Here is a 22,405-nt window from a genome sequence, read left to right on the forward strand (position 1 = left end):
ATTCGTAGGCTTATGTAACACCCAAACCACCGGGACCGGCCTTGGGGACTTCCCGGCCGTAACTTACCACTAAACCTTAAAACATAGTCCCGTGACCTCTAAAAAGTGGACAAGAAGTTGATACATAAAAAAAGACACAGACATAAAACGCAGAGACAAACACACAAACAGGACAGAAACAAGACGAGAGAAAGCGTTAGTGGACGCCACGAGGAGGCCTTTCAGTAGCCGACCGACCGCTACTTCGGAAGACTGTTTGATGGGGGTGGGAGCTATGGAGTCCATGCACGAGGATGGACACTGGGCATCTCCATTTCCATGCATCCCCGTCTTCTCCCCGACCATGGCTCCGGTAGTCTCTCCTTACTTCTTCTCCTTAACTACTTCTCTTTTACTTCTTCTTCGTCTCCTCCTCCTGCTCTTTTACCGGTTGGCTACTCTCACGTCATAGCTCCTTTCACCCGTTTTATCTTTTCTTCTTCCTTTCCCTAGTTACATACCTTACAAAAAATGGCCCGCAGCATCGCCGACCGCCTCCTCACCGTTCGCCGGGAGGATGCAAGATGTCCAAGATAAGTCCATGCAGATCGGTCCACTGGGGCCCGGCTTAATTTTTTTTCTTTCACTTCACTTCACCTCTCTTCACCTCACTTCCACTTCCCCTATCCGCCGTTTATGAGTATCGCTTACTGGCCGGAGATGGCAGGCATACTCCGTACATAGTTGGAAACATAATCATCATCCTTATCATTACGGCTGTCCCGTCTCCGAGGATGGACGGCGTTGATTGATTGATTGATTGACTGACTGTTCCATTTCAAACATGAGATATACCCATGTCCATTGCCTTTATTCGGACTTTCATGGATGGGCATCCCATCGATCGATCGTCCCATCTAGTCCTGCAGACACCCCGGTGTCGCAGGCTGGCTGGTGACTTACATACTAAGAGAGATACATACCCTCTCCCTGCCAACGGTGGGCAGTTACTTACTTTTAAATGAAACATTTCACCTTTTTGCTTCTTCCCAGGGACATGGACAGGGCTAGATGGTTTGTGCGACCTCCTCACAGTCGGTAATATCCGCCGGGCAATCCACCGAGTAAACTACTAACTAATACTTATTTCGTTCACGGCTAACGGTTAAATGGGACTTTATTTTGACTGTCATTTAATTTATAGTCCCTGGCTATACAGCAGTTCACCTGACTAGCTGGCTGCCCAGGGTAGAAGAAGTTAACTAGGTGGTTGCTTATGCGGCCTGAAGCCTCTTCTCGATCTCGATGACGTCCATCTCGCTCTCGACTTCGATTACTCGGTTTACCTCCGCCGTGCTCCTCATCAGCTCCACGGCACCGGCATAACTCATCCGCTGTGTCGGGTTGCAGTTCTCGGGCAGGTAGTAGAGCAGCACATAGGGGACGGCAAGGCGGCCAGCCTGTCAGGTCAGCATACAAGTAACAGCAGCAGCAGTAGTAGAAGTAGATAGGAGTAGGTACCAGGGTCAAGGGATAGCTGAGTAGGATGAATCGAGGTGAAGAGTCGGGTAGCTCGTCTGCCAGATCTTCCATCTTGGAGTAGACCTCCTCGTCCACCGGCCGGATCTCCTGGCTCTTTGCATCGATCATATCTATCCCGTTATTAGCCATGCTAGTTACTGCCATTCGCCGCGGCCCTGCTTTCTCTTCTCATACATATTATAGCCTGCGGATCTTTGGCTCTCGAAGTTCCCAGGCGGAACTTGCGCAGCTTCTCTCTCGTCTCGGGAGAGAAGGAGTACAGGCGTGAGTCCGACTGGCGGCGTTAGCTAGCTGGTTAGAGTGCACTTAGCACAGGAGTCGCTTTCATACCATGGTTTTTATCTTCTTTGTATCTGCTGCTGTCTCTCGCTGCTGTTCATCTGGTTGTTTTGGCGTAGATAGGTAAATAACACCAGCGAGCTGCAAATGTGGGGTGAGTCGAGTTTGCCTTTCAGCTGCTCCTTTTTTCCTCTCTTTTTTTTTTCTTTCTCATCCTTAATCCTTACAGCAGCAGCAGCAGCCGCAGCTCTTAACAACCGTCTATAATCTACGTCTACGTCTCCGTCGAATTGACTTGCCCATGTATAGTCGCATAGGCCAGGTGATCCGCCATCTCAGCCGTCCACTGCCCAACTACGCCCACAGCTCTGCCGCCGCATTCCCGCCTTCGTCGCTATCGCCAATGACATCATCGTTAGCATCGCCGTCAGCGGCCTCCTCCGCAACGGCACGCGAGAACTTCAGGAAGACCATTTGTACGGCGGCATGTCTGGTCATAGGCGATGAAGTGCTAGGCGGTAAGGTGTGCCATCCTCTCTCTCCTGTCCTGCTTTCTTTCTTTCCTCAATGGACTGTGACTGACGATGACTTGCGTTTGGGTAGACGGTCGATACGAACTCCCCGCACTTTGCGGAATATTGCTTCTCGCTCGGGATACAGTTGAAGAGGGTAGAAGTCATTGCAGATGAAGAGAGCGAGATCGTCGAGGCTGTCCGGCGGATGAGTGAGAAATATGACTTTGTCGTGACCAGCGGCGGCATTGGGCCTACGTACACCACCTACCTTGCTACAAGGCACATCTTAAACTGTTACAGAAGAGAAGACTGACTTTCTTCAAGACACGATGATATAACGTACCAATCGATAGCACGCGCATTCAGCCTCCCGCTCGTGCTGCACGAACAGGCCTTCGAACGCATGCGTCGTCTTTCCAAACCTCAACAGGCAGGCCCAAACTTCAACTGGGACACTCCCTCCGATGCCCTCACGGCACGACTACGCATGGTGCAGCTCCCAACAGACAAATCCCTCCCCCTCAAAGACCAAGCTCTTTTCATCGACGACGAGCTCTGGGTGCCCATCACCGTTGTTAACGGGAACGTATTCATTCTTCCAGGCGTGCCGTCTTTGTTCAAGCGGCTGCTGGTAGGGCTTAAGCCAATCTTGCTTCCTCGTCTGATTGATCCAGAGGGGAAAGGCATGCATAGGATACTCATCTCTACTCCGCTGGTGGAGAGCTCGGTGGCGGCTTACCTGACCGAGCTTGCGGCGCGGGTCGAACCAAAAGGCGTCAAGGTAGGGAGCTATCCTCGTTGGGGCAGGAGGAGAAACACAGTTACCTTGGTGGGAGCGGACAGGGAGTATTTGGAGAGTCTTGTTCCGGAGGTCGAGAAGAATGTTGAGGGTAGGAGGGTGCAGAGGGAGGACGAGGATGATCCCGAGGATGTAGAGGAGGAGAAGATATAGGCTGTTTTTGGCATCTTAGCCGCGCTCCTCTTTTGGTATACGCTTGGGTTACTTGATATATACATTATGTTCGCATAGAGGAATGACTAGAACTGGTGGCGCATCTACTACGGCCGCTTATTGGCTTCTTTAAAGAGAAGAGGTGCGTACATGCATACCTTTGAGCTATTTTTTATATGAAAGAGGAAACAAAGAAAGCAGCCTAGCAGTGAGCGGAGATCAAAAGGGTAAGTAGAACACATCAAGACAGATTGATAGAGATAGAAGATAGGAAGATAGGAAGATAGAGAGATATGAGAGCGTAACTGACTGACTGACTGATTGACTAGTGTAGAGACTGTATATTGGAGGGGATATCAAGACACAATAGAGACACGCAGAGGACAGCAAGGAAAAGAAAGGAGAGCAAGACCAAGGGGAAAAGAAGTATACTGACAATGAAAGAGAAGAAAGAAAGGAAGATGAAGAAAAAGAATAAGATGTAGACAAGAATTTAAAAAGAGTAATTATCTTCCCGGTTCAAGCTCGAAGACTTTAGAGGACGAGAGAGATCGTCGTGGTAGAGCAGGTAAGATAAGGTAGGTAGGTATAATTAAGGGAGTATGGAAGTAAAGAAGTAACAAAAAGGGAGTATAAGAGATATGAAAAGACAAGGAACAGCACAAGGAAAAGGAAAAGAAAAAGAAAAGGAGATATGGAAATAGAATTAGGAAATAAACAGACCGATAGATAGATAGATGGATAGTACTGAACTGGAATGTGTATATGGCATGGCATGGTGGTTGTTGGTGGTGGCGGTGGTGATGTGGTATAATGTGGTATAAAAATAGAGGCATGGGACGCACGAACAGACTGACTGACGGAGGGAAAGGGATGCAAAGAGAGAGACACGAGGGAGTAAGAGGAAGCAAGAGGAAGCAGACAAACGAGGCTGATAGCAACAGGAGCAAGGAGTAAAAAGCAGAAAGGGAGAATAGACAAGGGGAAAGGGAAGAATTATATATCGACATCCATGAAGTTCCAGATGGGGAAAACAAAAGAAAGGAGGTATCAAGTGCACCTGAGGTATCCAGATGGTCAACCAAAACTGCGCAAAACTCGGACCGGTCGAGAAAGTAGTAGAAAAGAGATGATTCTTTATATCTTTTTCTTTTCATTTGGCGCGGCGGACGTTGGAGGATGGTCGGTCAGTTGGTTGTATGTTGTATGTTGAGTGCGGTTTCGTTCGAAGACAGCAGCAACAGGTCGGCTGCTGCACGTCCATGGCTCGTTCCATACTTCGACCGTCCTCAGGCCTGATCCTGGATGCAATCGTGACGTTGATGATGGGCTTTTTTGTTCTTTTTTTCTTCTTTTCTTCTTTGCTGTTAAATGGCTTGCTTTTCCTTTTTGTGAGAGATCGATCGTACACCCGCTGGGAAACCCACTACCTCTCTGTTGCGCGTCACTTCGTTTCTTTAATATCAGTCGAGATTTGACCATTTGACCCTCCTTTGCCCTCGGCTGACTCCTAGTATCCCGTCATCGTTACCTGTCTCTCTCTCGCTCTCTCTTGTCCTGCCCGCCTGCCTGCCTGTCCATCTGCTTGCCCGCCCGCCCGTCTCTCGGTTTTCCGTGTTTTCTTTCTTTTTTTTTGGAGAATGTTTTTTTTTGGTTTGGTTTATAATCTGGTTCATTCTTTTTTTACATGATGATGCACTTGGCGCAGCAGCCGCCCTGTTCGCCTTGGTCGTCGACGTCCATCTTGCCCTCTGGACCTCGGGATCCGAAACCACCACCGCCAGAGGAGTAAGACGACATCTCTTTGTTGTATCGGCGGATCTCTCTGACGATATCGTAAAAGGCGTTGTCGACGTTGATGCGTGACTTGGCTGATGTCTCGATGAACTTGCATCCGAAGCTCCGTGCTAGTTTTTCACCATCTACCGAGAGTTAGCATCGAGTTGATCATGTTTCGAATGACGATGTTGTTTTGTTCGTATACGGGGAGACGGTATACGAAGATACGGAGACGGAGATGGGGGGAGGAGGAGACGCACCCTCTTGTGAAACTTCTCTCTCCTTTTCCAAATCGCACTTGTTGCCTACGAGGATGATGGGGAAGTAGTCCTTGTCCTTGACTCGGAGTATCTGCTGCTGGAAGGTGATGATTTCTTCAAACGACTGTCTGGAGGTGATGGAGTAGACGAGCAGGAATCCCTCCCCGGTTCGCATGTACTGTTCTCTCATGGCGGAGTACTCCTCCTGGCCGGCGGTGTCGAGCACATCTAGTAGGGCGACCTCGTCGTCGATAACGCATTGCTTTCTGTATGAGTCTGTGACGGGATGAGCCTATGTACGAAGAGGTAGGGGAGAGGCAAGGGGGAGGAGCAGGTGAAACAACGACGACGACGGCGACGATAACGACGAAGAGCAAGGAGAAGAAGACGACGACGAGGAAAAGACGAAGAAGAATAGAGAAGATGGACGGTACCTTCAATTGTAGGGTCATATTCGTCGACGAAATGGCTCTGGATCAATTGGATGGTGAGACAGGATTTACCGACACCACCGCCGCCGACGACGACCAGCTTGTATTCTCGGAGATACTGCAGACGGTTAGCAAGGCGAGAGCAGGAGAAGAAGCAGGAGAAGAAGAAGAAGCCGGCTTACTCGTGAGGCCATGATGATGTGTGAGAAGTCGTAGCAACAGGAGAGAGTGAAGTAATGGGAGAGAAGGACAGCACAAATAAGGGGAGCCTTCGAGGAGGAGAAAGACGACCGCTGGTTCTTCCTCTTTCTAGATGGATTCTCGACAAGTCGAAAAAAAGAGAAGAGAAGCAGAAGAGATATAGAAAGACGTCAAAAGGTCAAGGAAGAAAGGGCCAAAAAGGAAAAGAAGAAAAGAAGAAATAAGTATCAGAAGCAGAAGCAGGAGAAAAAGCAAAAGGGCAGCTTTTCTTAACTCCTTTTTTTGTTACCCCAAGGAAGACGATGAAGGCGATGAAGATGAAGATAGAGGACTTGAAGATGAAGAAGATGGCAAAAGGAGAAGAAGAAGAAGATGATGATGAAGAGGAAGACTTCTCTTGCTTTTCTCTTCTGCTGGCTAATTATTTATTAAAAAGAAGACTCGCGACTCGCTTCCTGCTTGACCTCGACCTGTAACTCTCTCGGTGTCTCTCACTGTCTGTCTCTCTTCGCTCTATCAGAACGAAAAGGAAAAGGAAGAAGAGAGAGAAAAAGGGAAAAAAGGGAAAGAAAAGAAAAGAAAAGCAAAAAAGAAGCCAGAAAAAGGAAAAATAGAAAAAAGGGACCGCTAAGAAGTAAGTAAGTGTGAGTAACTGACCTGACTACGGCGTCCCTACCAACCACTACTCCGTACAGAAGACAGGAGAAGAAGACAGGCAGGACATCGAGATGCAGCTATCAGTCAACTGCAGGACAGACTACAGACTACAGATACTTTGTCGTTGCTTCTACTTGGTGGGATTGAGTCGGGCTTGACATGCGAGTGAGTGACCATGCAAGCCATCGCGGGAATCAACGAACGAACGAACGAACGAACGAACGACAGCACCATGGACGATAACTCGCATCGACAGGCAGACAGGCAGGAAACTTCATCTCCCAGGCGGATCCCTGCAGCAAGAAGGACGCTGGCGTCTCAGCAAGCAAGACGACGGCGCGTTGAGGCGGCTTCTGCATGAAGCACAACAGCAGGCACGAAGATCTACGGCAGGCATCACTATCACCCTACGGCCACTATTACACCACAGTCACCAGCATATGAAGAAATACGGAATACTTAAAAAACCCCGTTGGCACGTTCTCCGATTAGTACTTAGACAGCCAGTGGAGCTGCGAGGAAGAAAGAGAGAGAGCGAGAAAAGGGGGTCCCGCCGGGCTTTACTTTTTGATACTTAACGCCTTTTTTTGCCTTGGGAGGGAAGAAAGGGGATTGACTGGACTGGACTGGACTTGGGCTGACTTTTGACGCCGGAGATTGCGAGCATCCACTCGCCCTCTCTGGTACTACATCAGCCAGGCTCACCCAGCTAATGATGTACCTACGATAAGCCTATAAGCCTCCCCCGGGGAAGGGAAACGGCCGGCCTTTTTTCATCACAGTGGTTGCCAGGGGAGCAGAGCAGCAGCAGCCAGGCAGTCAGGCAGGTAACTAACTTAGCAGCTCTAGCCAGGCAGCCAGGCAAGCCACTTGGTCTGTCCTGCGAGCTTTGGGGGCGGTCACAGGCAGGTCTCTATTCGCTGACAGGCTCTCTGGCTTCTGGCATCTGGCTCTGGCTCTGGCGCGTCGATGCGATATGGCGCCGTAGCTTCTGCTCTTACTCCTGCTGCTGCTGCCTGCGTGCTTATCTAGTTCCTGCATGAGACTTTAACCTATATGGAAGCAAGCATGGAGACTGCCTAGACACCTGAACCTGGAACCGGAGGCTGGAGACTGGAGACTGGAGTGCATGTCCCTTTAACACATGCTTTTTGCTGCTACTTTCACTCCAGTCAACCTAGCTGACTGGCTAACAGCTACAGCTTTTTACGTACACGAAGCTGCCGACCTTGATGGAGATACTCCATAGTTCCGCTATCTCGCTGCTCTCCGGCCAGTAACTACCAGAACCGCGTCAGGGAGCCAGGCAGTTGAGTACTTCGTTCAGCCCTGTCAGCGTTTCACTCGCCACCAGCTCTCCCTTGCTTCGACAGCCCGTCACCCACGTCTCATCTCGGTGGATGGGATGCTTGCTTAGCTGCTTATTACTGCTTAAGTTACTCCTTGCCCTGCTCGTCGGCTCGCTGGCCGTTTTTCTTTTTCTTTCTTTTTTTCTTTTTCGACATCAGTCTTCCTTTTTTTGCAACTGGGGCAACCAACGCCGGGCAGGCCATGCGGACCAAACCCCTGGCCTGGGAGTTTCGGATGTACATATGTACTCTGGAGGCACATCATGACATCGACTGTCACCAGCTACAATTGCAACTGCAACTGCCTGCTTACATATAATATATACGTGGTAACCTTCTACCACTTGCATCTGTAAGCAGCAAGCAAGTCACATCCAACGCCGTCGACGCGCTCTACGCTGGCACGAGAGACAGCTCAAGACATGCTCTGGCCGGAGGATTCCCGATCTTGGGCTCGACACGGTCGAGATTGATATTCGCACTTATCTCGATATCAACGGTAGTTATCGGATTGGCCATACTACCTGTGTCCTACTGTGATTGACCGTCTCCTTATCGCGTTAACTAAGTGGTTACTTAACTATTGGCCGTTTGCAGCCCAAATTCCACCGCAACCTCACACCACCTTGCTGGGCCCTTACTGGCGTGGATCTCGCGGGTGATATTCGTGATATTCAGCCTAAAAAGCCATGGTAGATGCGCTGCCCTGTCGACATTTCACGTGTAGAAAGTGCTTTTTCTTCGTCTTCTTCCCTTCTTTCTTTATTTTTATCTCTCTGATCTCTCTGATCTGAGACTTAAAGAAGATTATCGCTTTACTTACTTACATCCGTCACTCTCTGCTCATCACTTAGTGTGAGAGCTAAGCTGAACGGGGGCTTGGCGGGTGTAGCTAGCGAAGAAAGAAAGAAAAAAAAGGGGTTCGGAGTTGATAGTTGACCAGCAAAAAGAAAGCAGACATGCTGAATTGAATATTGAATTTGATTGATTCAATATCACCCAAGGATCGAGACACGCTTCTAAGCAGGTAGCTATATACATATTTACATGGTCGAGTGTCTACTTCTTGTTCTGAATTCATCTCTTTCTTTTTTCTCTTACCGTCGGACTGTCTGCCTGTCTACTCCTTTGGCCGTTTATGACCTTCTATGCAGAGTCGTGGGAGAGCCCTATTAAGACACACGCGTTAAAAGGAAATTGATGTTTGATTCCTGAGCGGGGGAAAGGGAGAAGGGGGGATGAAATAAGAGGAAGCAAAAAGAAAAGAATAATAGTAAGAAAAAAAGGGAACTTACTTGATGCTGTGGATAGATCAACGTATCCGCGATAACGACGTTCTCCGGCCGCCCAGCAGTGAATACGATAACCTCCGCGATGTCCTCAGCCGTAAGAGGATCACAATTACTAGACACATCACACAACGTTCAACCCAACTATACATTCACCAAAGAGAGGGAAGCAAAGCAGAACTTACGCATAAACAGCATCAGCCTTGGCTTTATCTCCATAGAATCGCACGACGGAGAATTCCTGCAAAGAAGGACGAACACCCTGCGTTAGCCCAGCCCATATCACACACAGCTAACCGTCGTGGTTCAAATCAACAAAGCTAAGTAGACCCTTACAGTTTCAACCTGGCCGGGATCAATCTCAATAACCCTGATGCGAGTAGCAACGAGTTCCTTCCGGAGTGCGTCAGTGAAGCTTCGCACCGCCGCCTTGGTAGCGCAGTAGATGCTGCCGCCGGGATACGCTTCTCGACCAGCAATGCTTCCGAGATTGATAATGTCTCCTCGTCCGCCGTCTGGCCTCTTCTGGAAGATAGGTAGCACAGCCTGAGTCATGTGGATCAAGCCATGGACATTGGTGTTGAACATCACCTCCAGATCCTCCGTGGCGATCTCAGGGGCTTTTGCTACTCCCCTAACAAGTCCGCTGTTCAACAACAAGCAAGTCAGTGCATGGTTTACGCTTTTTCAGAGGGGACGAAGGAACATACGCATTGTTCACTAGGATATCAATCTCCTTGAACTCTTCCGGCAAATCGGCAATGAACTTATCGATGTTCTCCTTCTTGCTGACGTCAAGCTGCACCGGAAGCACCTTGACACCCTCGCCGACCTCGGCCTTGATCTCCTCGGCGGCCTGCTTGAGCGAATCGAACCGCCGAGCAGTCAGGATGAGTTTCAGGTTGTTCGGAGATGTGCGCGCGAATTCCAGCGCAGTGGCCTTGCCGATACCAGAGGATGCTCCGGTCACTAGGATCGTCTTGCCGTCAAGGCGCTTGCCCATCGCGGTGGCCATTGTCCGTCTTGTGTAGGTGCGGCGGAGGATCTGAGCGAGTGATGATGCGCTTGAGCCGGAGAGCGAAGGCCGGCTGTTGCTTAGAGCGATGGATCGGGAGTCAAGGGCGCCTAGGGTTCTGATGAAGGTTTGAAGACGGAGCATGGAGGTAGCCAGAGTGTCAATTGGTGTCTTTCTCTTTCTCTTCTTCTTCTTCGTCGTCGTCTTCGGCGTCTTCGTCGTGTTTATATCAGCGAAGCGAGGTGACTTTCTCCCCGCAGTTTCTCCCCTTTGCCGGATTATGTAAGTCGGCTTTAGGGCTTAGCGCCGAATTTAGCCATGGTCATGTGACGTCACCGAAAAGAAGAAAATGAAGAAAAAAAGAAGAGAAAGAGAAAAAGAAGAAGTACACAATAAAGGGAGTAGAAGATAGTCAAAATGATAGATACCCCAGTGTACGGAGTATGCAGATAGAGATACCTCTTCATCTGCATAACTATGTTTTAAGCTGATACCTGATGTTTCCACAGATGACACTAACCTGGGAGTCAACTAAGGGAAGGAAGATACCAATAGTTGCCCTGAGAGAACACTATATACCCAGTAACTTATACCCTATACTAGCTTAATACCCCCTTATTGTCCTTATTATTACTCAAACCTGAGTATAGATTATCCCCGAATACAGAGTCCTATATTCACTGAGTAAGTAATAAAGGTGTATCTAGACTATAATGTCACAGCTAGAATAGCTAAGAGAGCATACACAAATAACATGTTTCTTTCCATTACTTTGCCTAGATGGAAGAGTACCTATAAATATCCAAAGCAGAGGTAAATTCTTCCTTGCCCTATCTGTCTATTCCTATGGCTCTTATACCCGCATTATTGCTTCCGTGAGAGTGTAGACATAGTCAAGTTGTATACGGAGTACCTAGGTATACTCACCCTAAGTGTACCCTCATCTAGATAGCTCCCCTTAATGGTGCTTCCCAGCCCTTTGTATACCCCCTATAGCCATCTAGAACTCCATAGCTTTCTTCTGGTCGGTCTCTGTATGTTTGTCTATTCACTGACCAGAGGGAGGACGCCGAGCATGGTCATTCACTCTGATGGAGTCAGAAGACAAAAGAAAAGGCCTTCACGACGTTGCGCAGTCTTGCCCTAAAAAGGAAACCGGGGCACGGCAAGGGCACACGCAGCAGGACGGCCTTTTTCACTTCTTCTTCTTCTTCTTTCTTCTCTCTCTCTTCTTTACTGGCATCTTCTTCATCTCACATATAAAGGCTTCTTCCAGCTTCTTCAGCTGTTTCAGCTGTTCTCTTCCATCAAGACTTCCATCAAGCTCTTCAGATCTCATTGTGTCTACCGTTGGTACAACGTCCAAATTGTTCAACCTTTGTTACTCAACTGCTATCTCGACTGCTCGCGTCATCTCGTTTGATATCTCCTTCTTCCAGTACGAAAGACTGCAAAGAGACTGCAAAGAGACCGCCTGTCAAACTCGAGGCTTGTTACCACTGAGCCTTCTTGTTTCACTCAGGTTCTGTGACCGGATTCATTGTTCTTCAAAGCACCGCCGGATATGGCTCCCAAAAAGCATATAAACTGGCAGCCCTTCATCCAGAAAGTCCTCGAGAAATGGGCTCTCGAGTCCACCCCAAAGCTCCCAGAGCCTCGCCATTGCACTCTTGGCCATACTTCGCGTTTGAGGGAGTCTGGCCCTCACGCCGTGGCATATTTCTACCTCGTCACTGCAGCAGAGCCTGGTCCCTGGTATGTGATTGATAGTGTCTTATGGGACACGGAGAAGAAGTCGAAGCTCCGTGAAGCTACTTTCATCGTGCCCTGCCGTGACCCTCCCTCTGCTCGTCATCCATTTGTGTGCGAATGGGACGACGCCTTGAAAGTCTATGTTGTCCGTCACCTCAAGGAAGCTGAGAACATCAAGAGTACGAAACAACAGAGTACCAAAAATAAAGTCACTAAGAAGAACCCAAAGCGGTCACCCAAGAAAGGATCAAAGACGGAGGTCGAAAATAAGGACTCTTCTGGTCCTATGAACTCGTATGACGGGGCCTCAGATAAACCAGCAGGGAACTCCGATCACAACGCCAATGGACAACAGCATTCCGTTGGAGATGTGTTTAGCACTAGGAGTTTGGCTCCTCTCAACGAAGCTTCTTTGGACAATCGAAATCTCTCGGATTCTGGAGAGGCGGTTGCTTTGGATGGAAAAGAATCGTCATCCTGTTCTCTTGAGCCAGGCGCCTGCAGTGAATATACCCCTGAGCCGAACCAGCCAATTGAAAACACTATAAACGAGTCTTCGGAGGAACCGAACGACACCGATAGCAACAACATTGATGCTCCCACCTCCAAATTCTCTGAATCCTTTCAGGAAGAAGTGGTCGAAGGATACAATGCGGCAGATTATGAGTGCTACCGGCAAGATACCGAGCTCTCTGGAGACGCCCTTGACGAGATTTACCGGCGAGACCAGGCGCAAGACGGGCATCTCCCGATCCATCACTATAACTTCTTCGGCAATGCCATGACCGGACGAAGCTCCACTCCTCCTGAGGTATCTTTGCTTGTACTTCTGCTGGGTCCTAAGGGTTGGTCACACGAAGGTTGCTGCCGCGCCAGCCTTATGTATCGAGCAATCAAACATATCGACCCGGTCCTCTACACGGGCCCGCTGGAAGTCCTGTCATATGCTAGAACTTCTGATCTTCTCAAGGGTATTGCTGGGTACGTCCACAAGTTCTACACCGGCCATGGAACCTGGGTGCAAGAGAAGGGCAAGGCGGGTCAGAGACGGCCGATCCTCGACCCAACCAACTCGGATATGTACTACTCAGAGCCGTGGCTGCCATTCAACGGATTGCTGAACCCTCACTGGAGAGCATGGTCGAGAAAGGACTTCAAGGGTGGGATGTGTGAGATCGGGCCTGTTCGTAACAGAGTCAGGGTTAGACCTATACCCAAGTCACCGCTCTCGCAGTGTGTGTTGGCAAGTGAGCTTTAGGAGTTGCAGTGAGGATAATATTGTGGTTTCGATTCTTCTGTTCTGCTTGTTTGCTGGTTTCTTGCCATCGAGGCTGGAAGGCGTTGTGGTTGTGGATGGCCTCCTGAGGCTCAACTTGAGGTGAAGAAGAGACGTTTCTTGCTCGCTTTGTACCCAGGAAGAACTAGGAGGCCAGAATCTACTCCTTCATCCTTCAAGAGTGCTGGACATGGGCCACCAAATATCGAAAGACACGGAGGGGATGATTTACTATGAGATCTGCTACTTACGTTGTGACGATGAGAAGCGCGACCAATGTACTATTAACTATTGAGGCGGCGGCTATGATTTAATCCGAAAAAGAAAAAAAAAATACAGAAAAATATATATTAGGCGTCAAGCAAGCTCTTCATCAATTAAATAGTAGCCTAGTCAAATAAGAAGTAAACCTGTCCGTCAGGTAGAAGTGAGATATAGTGAGGAAATAAAATAAGGAAGAGAAAGACAGAAGCATCCACCGACCAGCCACCTATCCGATAATCACATTGAGCTCACACCGACCTAACACCTAGCATGGAAGCAAAGTCATGTATCATAGAGTAGCTTAAGAGAGAGGGGAAAAAAAAGAGACAAATTGATAGAACGAGATAAATGCCCAAGTAAGTAGGACAGTTACCAACTGTGAAGCGAATGTGGAAATAGAGTAGAGAAGGGTATAAAAGCCATATCGATCTACTGATATTCCTTGATAGAGAGAAAGAGTGAGTATAAGAAAGGAAGACAGAGTTACTTCAACGAAGCCAGCTCTCTCTCCTTTGCTCGCAAGGCCTCACGCATGTTCTCCGCCTCACGCTGTAGCTGGGCACGTCTGGCTGCCTTGACGTTATCCTCAGCTGTCGCGGCAAGAGGCGGCGGGGGGAGAGAATGGCTGCCATGCGCTGCTTGAGTAGACGGAGGATTCACTGGATTCGGAGAGTAAGAGCGAGTGCCAGGTTGCGGCTGTGTTTGTGTCTGGGATCTCGCTGGTGGGTTTGAGCCAAGAGCAGAGTCGACGTGGGCTTCGGTAAAACCGGGATCTGTGTGGTTGAGCAAAGAGGAGATTGAACTTAGACGGCCTGAGTTGGATAGAGCGCGAGCACCGGCTGGGTTGATGGGAGGAAGGTGTGCGGAGGCTGGCATTTCAGTCTGTATGCGGGTTGCTGGGGGTGCGGTTTCGGTAGACGTGCTTTCAGAGTGAGTTCGTTTCTTGGTGTTGGGGGAGTGGTTGATCAGGGTATTTAGGCCGGGGGAGGAAGTAGATTGTGCTGGTTTGCTATAATAGCCTGTGAAGTCAATAGGGGGAGGAGGAGCACTATGGGGGAACTGAGCAGCTCCGTAGGGGTGTCCTCTATGCTCAGACGGAGGGTAGGCATTGGTATCGGCGTTGCCTGTAGAAAGACTGGCAGACTGTAGCTCAGGGGAGACTGAAGAATTTTCTGAAGACCCGGCTCCTGGAGAACGATCTCTAAGAGCTGGGACGACCCGTTTCCGTCTTTTGATGACGGTCTTTTTCATAGCAACTGGTCGATGACTCCCATGAAGCCGATAATAGAGGCCTAGACATAGGCTGATTAGCAAGCTGGAAAAATATGTGTAAATGGGATACTACTCACCACAGGCGTTGCATATAGTATTCCCCTGGTCATCTCTCCTCCAGAGTGGAGTAAGGGTGGTACCGCAGTTCTGACAAGCCTTTGGCATCCCACTCGCATCCTGAGATGCACTCTCTAAAGCATCTAGCCCGCTCTGAGCCTGTTCTTCGCTTGTCTGAGCGGATGGCGATGGTCTCACTTGACGAACTGAAGTAGCTCGAGGGGCCGCCTTGTATACGCGGTTATTGTATGCCGGACATCCATCACATCCTACCGCGCCACCAGTTCCGTTACAGCTTCCTCCGCCGGGACAGGTGCCTGCTGGAGTAGAGCCAGAGCCACAGCCGGATGCATTCTGAGCAGATATATCACTTGCAGCAGGAGAGGCTCTTGGGTCTGAAGTTGAGCTATTCGCATACCCGCCGGTTGCGTTTGCTTCGGGATCACGAATTCGATTTGTTGGTCTATCCGTGTTTCTAGCTTTAAGGTACAGGCCGCACGCGTTGCAGATGGTCGAACCGGACGGTGACCTACGCCATAAAGGAGTTCGTTTTGTTCCACAGTTTCTGTATAGATAACTTTATGTTAGCATTTCTTCCTGCTAGATGTAGGTGCTGCGTAGGTTTTGGCATGCGAGTACTTACACGCACTGGTGGCCCAAGAAGACATCTGTATTCCGTGAAGCCTTTGGTGACATTCTCGAACGACTTGAGCTCTCGGGCGCCGAAGCCAGCTCTGGGGTTTGATTCTGTTGTTGTTGTTGCTGCTGCTGCTGCGGCTCGCTCTGATTTTGGTCCCTCGAGGCCGCGTCGTCCATGGCTGCACCAGTACCGACGCTCCCCTTATCTCCGTCTGTCGACCGGCTGGCGTCAAAGTTATCAGTCCGGAAATCCGCGACGCCTCTCGCAGACGAAACCAGCTGGTGTGCAGCATCAAGGTCCTCAGCAGATGGTTGCCGTATCATATCGCGCTTTGTAGCTGGGAATCCGCGTACGGTATCTGATGAAGATCGGAGGGTGAGCATCGGCAGCGTCTGTATCTATCAGATTTATATCTTCTTCGAGAGATCCTTCTCCGCGAGAGAAAAGCCCCAGGAGACCCGCTAGCAAGACTGAGTGAAACGAAAGGACAACCGTTGGGGTAAAAGACGAGGCTGTTTGTTTGCGATCGGGAGGTCTTTTGGGGTTGTTTGATCAAGAGGTTTGCCACTGATGAAATGCTTCAAACGGAGAGTCGGCAAAGGATTCTGTATGCTGGATATCTCCAGTGGTACGCGGGAGAGGATAAAACTGTAGCCTTCAATCCTTCAGTCCTTCAGTATTAGCTATCACAAAGATTTGCTCATGTCTCGTTGGCCGCAGGCTCCTTTAAGCCGAAGCTTTCGAGGTCGAATATATGCCGCGAAAACAGCCTTGACGGGAGTAAGAGAGACGAAGGGTTGTTTTCCCAGGGACAAACAGAGAAAAGGAGCTGAGACGATGAGACAGACACAAGAGACGGAGGACTGCAGAGGATGACACGACAAGCGAAATAGTCAACCTACTATTGGCCAGGAGGGCGGAAGATTAAACTAGGCTCCCAAGATAGAAAAAAAGTCCAAGTTGGAGAAGGAGAAAAAAGGAAGAAAAAATGCTTGTCCTTATCAGATCCTGACCAAGGTTTTTGCTTCCCTTTGTTGTCGCCTTCTGGGTCAACTATCCACCTGGCCAGCTTGCCCAACTAGTTGTGTTATACTGGATTCCGAGGCCGTTGGAAGCGAGGTCGAGTTGATCTGCTGCAAGTGCCCTCGCTGATGCTTGATTCTGGGTCGCCTGATGTTTTCTTTTTCGCCTGCGTTTGCATTCGTCACGGTGGTGTCGCTGCGGCTGGCTTTACGTACTTTTTTCTTTTCATGGAGGAGCGAATCTGATTACCTGCTCTCCACATTGATTATCTTATCTTGATCATCAACGCACCCAACACGCCACACCAAAACCACCAACCCCCCCGTCCACCTGGCCTTTCACCCTTGTTTTCCGGCTGTCCTCCGGACTACCCTTCGACTTGAGTGTTCTCTCTTCTGACAGCGCGTTTTCTTTGCCTTCTACTCGCTCTCTGCTCGTCTGCTAGTTCTCCTTCTCGTCGTTTTCTTGTTGATCAGATTTGCTGATAAGAAATTTAACCTCATCAGCCCCACTTCCTAGGCCGTCGCGCTTTCTTATTTTTGGTCTTGGCATTGGTAATTGCATCTGTACGTTATTTGATTGGCTACCAGTAAACGTAAGCATTACTCCGAGTACTCTAATTGGCTATCTCTCTTTTTGACTAGTAGCACGTGATATCGCCCTGGTCGCCCGGGGGAAGCGGCCAAGCAAGGACGTGCATTAAGTCCTACATTTACTCCGAGCAGGGGGTAAAAAAAGGGGGAAAGGGGATATGAAGTACAGGCATGGAAAGTAGTAGATTCATATAGCATACTACGGTACAGTAAGGAGGAACAAGTTATAAATAGTGTATCCCAAATATAATAAAGAGGAAGAAAGAAGGCCGGAAAGTTCTTGATAAAGGTAGGTCAGCGAATAAGCAGTATAAGCTGACTCACCCGGTTCTCATGTGCACGTTGCGAGTAAATAGGGAAAAAGGAGTAGTCTTGGAGTTGATATAAGATATGCGCAATTAAAAGCAGGGAACTTGGCAGGATAATCTGCTCAAAATGTGAGGTCCCTGGTGCATGGCAGGTTTGGATGAAGCAAGTTTTAAACCTGCTCAGCGCCCCAGCCCGGATCACCGCCATCCTCGCGCATGTTGGCTGGTGGTTCGATGGACGGAATGTACTCGAGCACACAGTAGCCCAATCCGACGATTCCAATGAGTGATCCAGCAATGATGCGCAACACGTTGTACTCAAGGATGATGCAGCCGACGAAAATATAGACTGTAGAAGATATTAGAGAAGACGTTATATCGGTGGAGAACAAGGTTGGTGCAGCTCACAGATTCCTCGTCCGATGAAGGAGAACATGAAGGAGGCATGTCTGGTCAGGTATGGCGGAACGTTCGGTACCAGCTCCATACCAGCGGTGGCTATTACAGAATATCCACGTTAGCGCACCCGTAAGCTATAATTTAAGGCCCGCGACCGAAATATGGGGTAGTCCGGGGTAACTCATTGTAGGAGCATCATACCTAAGCCAAAGAGAATGACATAGACTCCGATAATGATATTTCGGCTAAAAGCGACACGAGTTAGCCACCTCCCAAGATAATCAATAAACCGGCCCGGAAGATGAACTTACAACAGCGGCTGGGAAAAGAATTGACTGATACCACCCAAAATCATTATAACACCCACCCCCAAGTTGACCAAACGGCTACAAAATCAAGACAGGTTAGCTTCATGAGTCCCTCAAGAAAACTATACGACTATGCTTAGCTAGCATAGCGCACATGTAATCGCCGCCACTTATACTCACAATGCATTAGAGAGATCCATCTTGCTTGTTGATATGATACACTAAATGAAGGAACAGAGCTGTCGTGAAAGCTGTCGTACAAAGTATCTGTCCGATATCGTGCCAATAACAAAGGGTACAAAAGCGTATACGGTATTTCGGCGTCGTGCAATATGTCCACAAAAGGCAAAACAAGAGCGTCGGCCCTATTATATAGAGCTCGTCGTCGTCGTGAGAGGAGGAATGTCGTAGCCTAGGTGGCCAGGCAGGTCGAGACAGCTAGCTTGCTGACGTCGGCGAGGCAATAGCCAATGAGGGAGAGTGATACTTAGCTATTGGGCACGGTCAGCAACGCGATGTCAAATTGCAAAGAGATAGATATCCTTGATAACAGCCGGAAAGGCATCACCTTACTTACCTTGAAGCTGTTGTTGTTTGCTGCTGAAGTCATAATAAAAGAAGCATCAAAGCGCAGGGCAGTGTTATTAGCTTAATAAGAACTTACGTATGTCTTATCACGTGATCAATCATCTCCTTCCATTTTAGGCATAGGGTACGTACCTAGATACCTAGCACATAAAATGCAGGTTCATTGACAAGATAATAGTCAGGAGTGACGAGCGTTGGTCACAAAATAATACGATTTATGCAGCTAAATATACTTGAGTTTGATTTTTTAATTGAGTAATGAGCCCTAAATAATGTTGATCTAACTTACTAGCAATCTAAATAATTGTCTTATAATGTTAGAGACATTGATATCTAGAAACTGACCTGGCAACTACAAACTTATCCTGAAGTTACCAAAGAAGAGAACAATTCTATACCCTAGAGTCGAGCCTTTGTCTTCTTTTCCGCCAAAGTCTCCTTCACCAAGGAGGCAACTTCGGCACAGCACCCGAAGGAAGTCTGAAATCCAAATCCACCATGGCCGTAATTATGGACCACAACAATTCCACCAATATTATCTTTTTCAATTCTGGTGCCTCCTTCTCTAAGAGGTCGTAGTCCAACGCCATGACGGATGATATCGAGGCCCTCAATACCTCTCTGTTTGCCATTTTCATCCTTGCCAACAAGTTGAGGGCACATTGCAATGCATCGTCTCATGATGCGAACCGCCAGGCTTGGTTCTGGCTGGCTGTCCCAGCAGTTTACCTGGTAGGATCCGCCTAGGATAGTCCCACCTCCTAAAAATGCTGTTAGTAAATAACTAGACCATATGAGGAGCTAATTGTGAGTACGTACCGGCGGCCCTCGTCATCACATAACAAGCTTCATCATCTCCGTCGTCACAGCCAGATAGGGAGTACATGGCACCTGGGTCATTGCGCACAACAACAACCTGGCCGCGAGCAGGATACATCTTGGTATCTTCAACTCCACCTAGTTTCAAGGACCCAAGACCCGAACAGTTGACAATGAGATCCGGCTTTTGGCCAGAAGAGTGCACTTTCGCGGCTTCGGAAATATGTTTGAAGGTGGCACGCTTAAATACAACCCCGTTTTTGCAACACTGTGACACCAGCCATGAAAGGTACACAGGCGTATTCATGCAGACGGAGGTGAAGTCCGCTTGATTATCCACCCCTTCCGGAAGTTCGCTGTCAGGGGTCAAAGTGAACTTTATAGACGGCTATTAGCTATACCATAGTCATAATTTCGATTGAAACGTGGGGTGGTTAGGTATGAGGGTTTCATACGTCAGGGACAATGTCCTTGTACCACGGGTCAGGGCGAAGGAGCTCTTTAAACCATAGACCAGTAGAAGATTCTGCATCCTTCTTCCGATTTATCACAACCGACTCTATATTCACGAGTTAGTATGGTTATTTGAACACAATCAGAAGGTTCCTTACTTCGGAAATGTATGCCGGCCTCTGGGTGGTTTTGAGCGAGATCCTCAAGAACAGGCCAGGTGTTCGTTTCCCATCGGGCGTGCGCAGAACCCTCAGTACCAGTACTATTTTACAATTAATGAGTGGATTGAATACCGATTAGCATATCGGGCGTAGGATACAAGTAACCAGGCGGTCTGGGATAGACCATGGCTCGTCCACAATGAAGGCTTGTTTGGATGGGGAGTTCTATTGAACATACGGAAGGAAGTTGGCACCAGCCCACATAGAACAGTATTCAATGTCATAATCGCCAGGCATATGCTTTGCAGCAAGAGTGATCTGGTTCGACTTATCCTTGGAGAGCAGGTATGCGGTGGTCAACCCAATCACTCCACCCCTGCGAAAATGTGCATTAGAACAAAAGAGTGAAGAGTAACAATTAAACCCTGGCACCAACATACCCAATAACAACGATTTTGTTAGTAGATGCCATATTGCTACGTGCAAGCAGTACCCCTCGATGGTCAACGAAGAGGAGGTGAGCAGCGAAGAAGACGAAGAAACAGACGAGCCCGAGGTAAAGCCTATTTATAAATAGTCGTTGGCCGGAGTCTAACTTCAGGGTCCCGCTTCTCCGCGTTTGGAGAAATTGCCGATATCAACTGAGAAATTGCCAGACACCGGCCTTGGTTTGTTCAGTGTAACTTGGGATTATCCTTCGTTAAATATATGGCCAGATAAATAAAGAGGTTTCGAAGCAATGTGGCGTATCATTTCAGCTGTCAAAAATCCTAGAGCCCTGATTTGAATACCAACTGCCCATCAAAAGTTACGAAAATTGAGAACGGACGATGCAAACTACTCTCCTAGCTAAGCAGATTGCTGATCACGACAGGGTTGATATGCATGGTGTGTAGGAGATGCTCATACATTTCTAGTACATGGCTAAGTCAACATTACGGCCACCAGCGTGTTTTGCTAGTGGCTAACTCGTCTGAAAGTGGCATATATACTAACTATTGACGTCCAATTCCTCTTCCATGACTTTTTGAAGTTAGGTAGACAATCATCCAATGGTGTAAATTTCTATCGACTTGGCATTGGATGTACTCACAATAAAATTCCACTTATCATCTTGGAAGTCCTGGCCATAACATATAAGCCACCAGGGCTGCAGGTGTCGAGGATAGGCTGAGCGCCCTCAGCGACGTTGTAGAAACTAGGGAGAACCTTTAGTCACCGTATTCTAATTGTTATTAGTGATACAAAGCCAAAAAGAGCATGATATTATAATCAAAGTCCACTTACGTCGTGGCACCACGAAACAATGGAGTCATAAGAGTAGCTGACTCTACCGCAGTTTCCAGGCACAGGGCGTCCAGGGACATGGCACAGATGAGCAATGCATTCCTCAATGCGTTTACAGGAACACTCGCACCGTCTGCCATAGACCACATTGTCACGCTTGAATGGTGCATGAACAACTCTAACGTGCTCCCTTTTGTGCTCAAGCGCGGCCATTTCGGTATTATAGTTGGGGTTGATTTCGAGGAGCTGGAAATGGAGTTGGGGATGGACTTGCTCGACGGTACCGTTCAGGGCCAAGGTAGGTCCGTTAATGGCAACCTTGACCTCCCAGGAGAAGGTTTCGACTCCGTATGAAGGTAATAGGAGCTGGTTGATTAAGTATACCCCTTCCTGTATTCTATCTTGCTAGGTTCCTTCTTTGGAGAAGCAGAAGTCCAAGTTTGATTTCTGTATAGCAGATAACGCAAGGCTGTCTCCATCTGCATGACATGGACGAGGCTTGATATCAGAGGTGGAATTTCCTGCACTTCGGCACAGGTATAACCAAGCAACAGCTAGTTGGGTTGACCACCAGTCCGTAGTAACATTTCAAGCCCGGCGTATTGTGGATGTTCCTCCGGCCTAAGATATAGTTGAGCCAGAGTATTCCTGAAGTGCTTAATCTTTGAATGATCTGTTTGTTTTCCCTCTGTGTTAGTTGAGCAGTGCGGTTAAGATCCATCAATATAAATTCTCCATAAAGGAATGGAAATTGTGCATTTACACAGAAACGGAATAAAGGTATTTTGAGAAGTCCCTGGGCCTAATAAGCGCCTGGTAGTACTGGATTTTGAGTGATATGGCCTCCCGGGTAGGTGGAAATGCGATATTTTCTCCATGCGTCCGTTGGTACCAGGCAACTAGGGGTCCAGGGTATGGCCAGCAAAAACTGGGGTGACACTACTGTGGTATGGGCGG

At 48.5% G+C, this 22,405-nt stretch overlaps 9 protein-coding genes across 9 annotated transcripts; 2 read left to right on the top strand and 7 right to left on the bottom strand.

Moving 5' to 3' along the window:
* Positions 1-1,253: 1,253 nt before the first annotated feature.
* On the bottom strand, positions 1,254-1,854 carry MGYG_03238 (GMF family protein; the record flags this gene model as incomplete). The annotated part of the gene is made up of 4 exons (XM_003175669.1): positions 1,254-1,439; positions 1,501-1,631; positions 1,696-1,795; positions 1,852-1,854. The coding sequence occupies 4 exons, from the start codon at positions 1,852-1,854 to the stop codon at positions 1,254-1,256; spliced, it is 420 nt and encodes a 139-aa protein (XP_003175717.1).
* Positions 1,855-2,101: 247 nt separating this feature from the next.
* Positions 2,102-3,267, top strand: MGYG_03239 (molybdopterin binding domain-containing protein; the record flags this gene model as incomplete). The annotated part of the gene is made up of 3 exons (XM_003175670.1): positions 2,102-2,323; positions 2,404-2,570; positions 2,640-3,267. 3 exons carry the CDS (start codon positions 2,102-2,104, stop codon positions 3,265-3,267), a joined length of 1,017 nt encoding a protein of 338 aa, XP_003175718.1.
* A 1,683-nt stretch (positions 3,268-4,950) lies between these two features.
* Positions 4,951-5,931, bottom strand: MGYG_03240 (Ras-1; the record flags this gene model as incomplete). The annotated part of the gene is made up of 4 exons (XM_003175671.1): positions 4,951-5,189; positions 5,307-5,582; positions 5,741-5,855; positions 5,920-5,931. The coding sequence occupies 4 exons, from the start codon at positions 5,929-5,931 to the stop codon at positions 4,951-4,953; spliced, it is 642 nt and encodes a 213-aa protein (XP_003175719.1).
* Positions 5,932-9,080: 3,149 nt separating this feature from the next.
* MGYG_03241 (NADP-dependent L-serine/L-allo-threonine dehydrogenase ydfG) lies at positions 9,081-10,392 on the bottom strand (the record flags this gene model as incomplete). Its single annotated transcript, XM_003175672.1, has 5 exons — positions 9,081-9,113; positions 9,240-9,348; positions 9,419-9,474; positions 9,570-9,879; positions 9,944-10,392. The coding sequence occupies 5 exons, from the start codon at positions 10,390-10,392 to the stop codon at positions 9,081-9,083; spliced, it is 957 nt and encodes a 318-aa protein (XP_003175720.1).
* A 1,420-nt stretch (positions 10,393-11,812) lies between these two features.
* MGYG_03242 (hypothetical protein) lies at positions 11,813-13,258 on the top strand (the record flags this gene model as incomplete). Its single annotated transcript, XM_003175673.1, has 1 exon — positions 11,813-13,258. The coding sequence occupies one exon, from the start codon at positions 11,813-11,815 to the stop codon at positions 13,256-13,258; it is 1,446 nt and encodes a 481-aa protein (XP_003175721.1).
* A 765-nt stretch (positions 13,259-14,023) lies between these two features.
* On the bottom strand, positions 14,024-15,892 carry MGYG_03243 (GATA factor SREP; the record flags this gene model as incomplete). The annotated part of the gene is made up of 3 exons (XM_003175674.1): positions 14,024-14,832; positions 14,890-15,434; positions 15,513-15,892. 3 exons carry the CDS (start codon positions 15,890-15,892, stop codon positions 14,024-14,026), a joined length of 1,734 nt encoding a protein of 577 aa, XP_003175722.1.
* A 1,711-nt stretch (positions 15,893-17,603) lies between these two features.
* Positions 17,604-18,340, bottom strand: MGYG_03244 (hypothetical protein; the record flags this gene model as incomplete). Its single annotated transcript, XM_003175675.1, has 5 exons — positions 17,604-17,782; positions 17,842-17,931; positions 18,034-18,077; positions 18,144-18,218; positions 18,321-18,340. 5 exons carry the CDS (start codon positions 18,338-18,340, stop codon positions 17,604-17,606), a joined length of 408 nt encoding a protein of 135 aa, XP_003175723.1.
* Positions 18,341-19,127: 787 nt separating this feature from the next.
* On the bottom strand, positions 19,128-20,633 carry MGYG_03245 (hypothetical protein; the record flags this gene model as incomplete). The annotated part of the gene is made up of 6 exons (XM_003175676.1): positions 19,128-19,489; positions 19,548-19,923; positions 20,003-20,106; positions 20,159-20,262; positions 20,400-20,537; positions 20,602-20,633. The coding sequence occupies 6 exons, from the start codon at positions 20,631-20,633 to the stop codon at positions 19,128-19,130; spliced, it is 1,116 nt and encodes a 371-aa protein (XP_003175724.1).
* A 617-nt stretch (positions 20,634-21,250) lies between these two features.
* On the bottom strand, positions 21,251-21,597 carry MGYG_03246 (hypothetical protein; the record flags this gene model as incomplete). Its single annotated transcript, XM_003175677.1, has 2 exons — positions 21,251-21,359; positions 21,449-21,597. The coding sequence occupies 2 exons, from the start codon at positions 21,595-21,597 to the stop codon at positions 21,251-21,253; spliced, it is 258 nt and encodes an 85-aa protein (XP_003175725.1).
* Between the last annotated feature and the right edge of the window lie 808 nt (positions 21,598-22,405).

The sequence above is a fragment of the Nannizzia gypsea genome, genomic scaffold (genome assembly GCF_000150975.2).
Source record: "Nannizzia gypsea CBS 118893 supercont1.2 genomic scaffold, whole genome shotgun sequence".
Taxonomy (NCBI): domain Eukaryota; kingdom Fungi; phylum Ascomycota; class Eurotiomycetes; order Onygenales; family Arthrodermataceae; genus Nannizzia; species Nannizzia gypsea.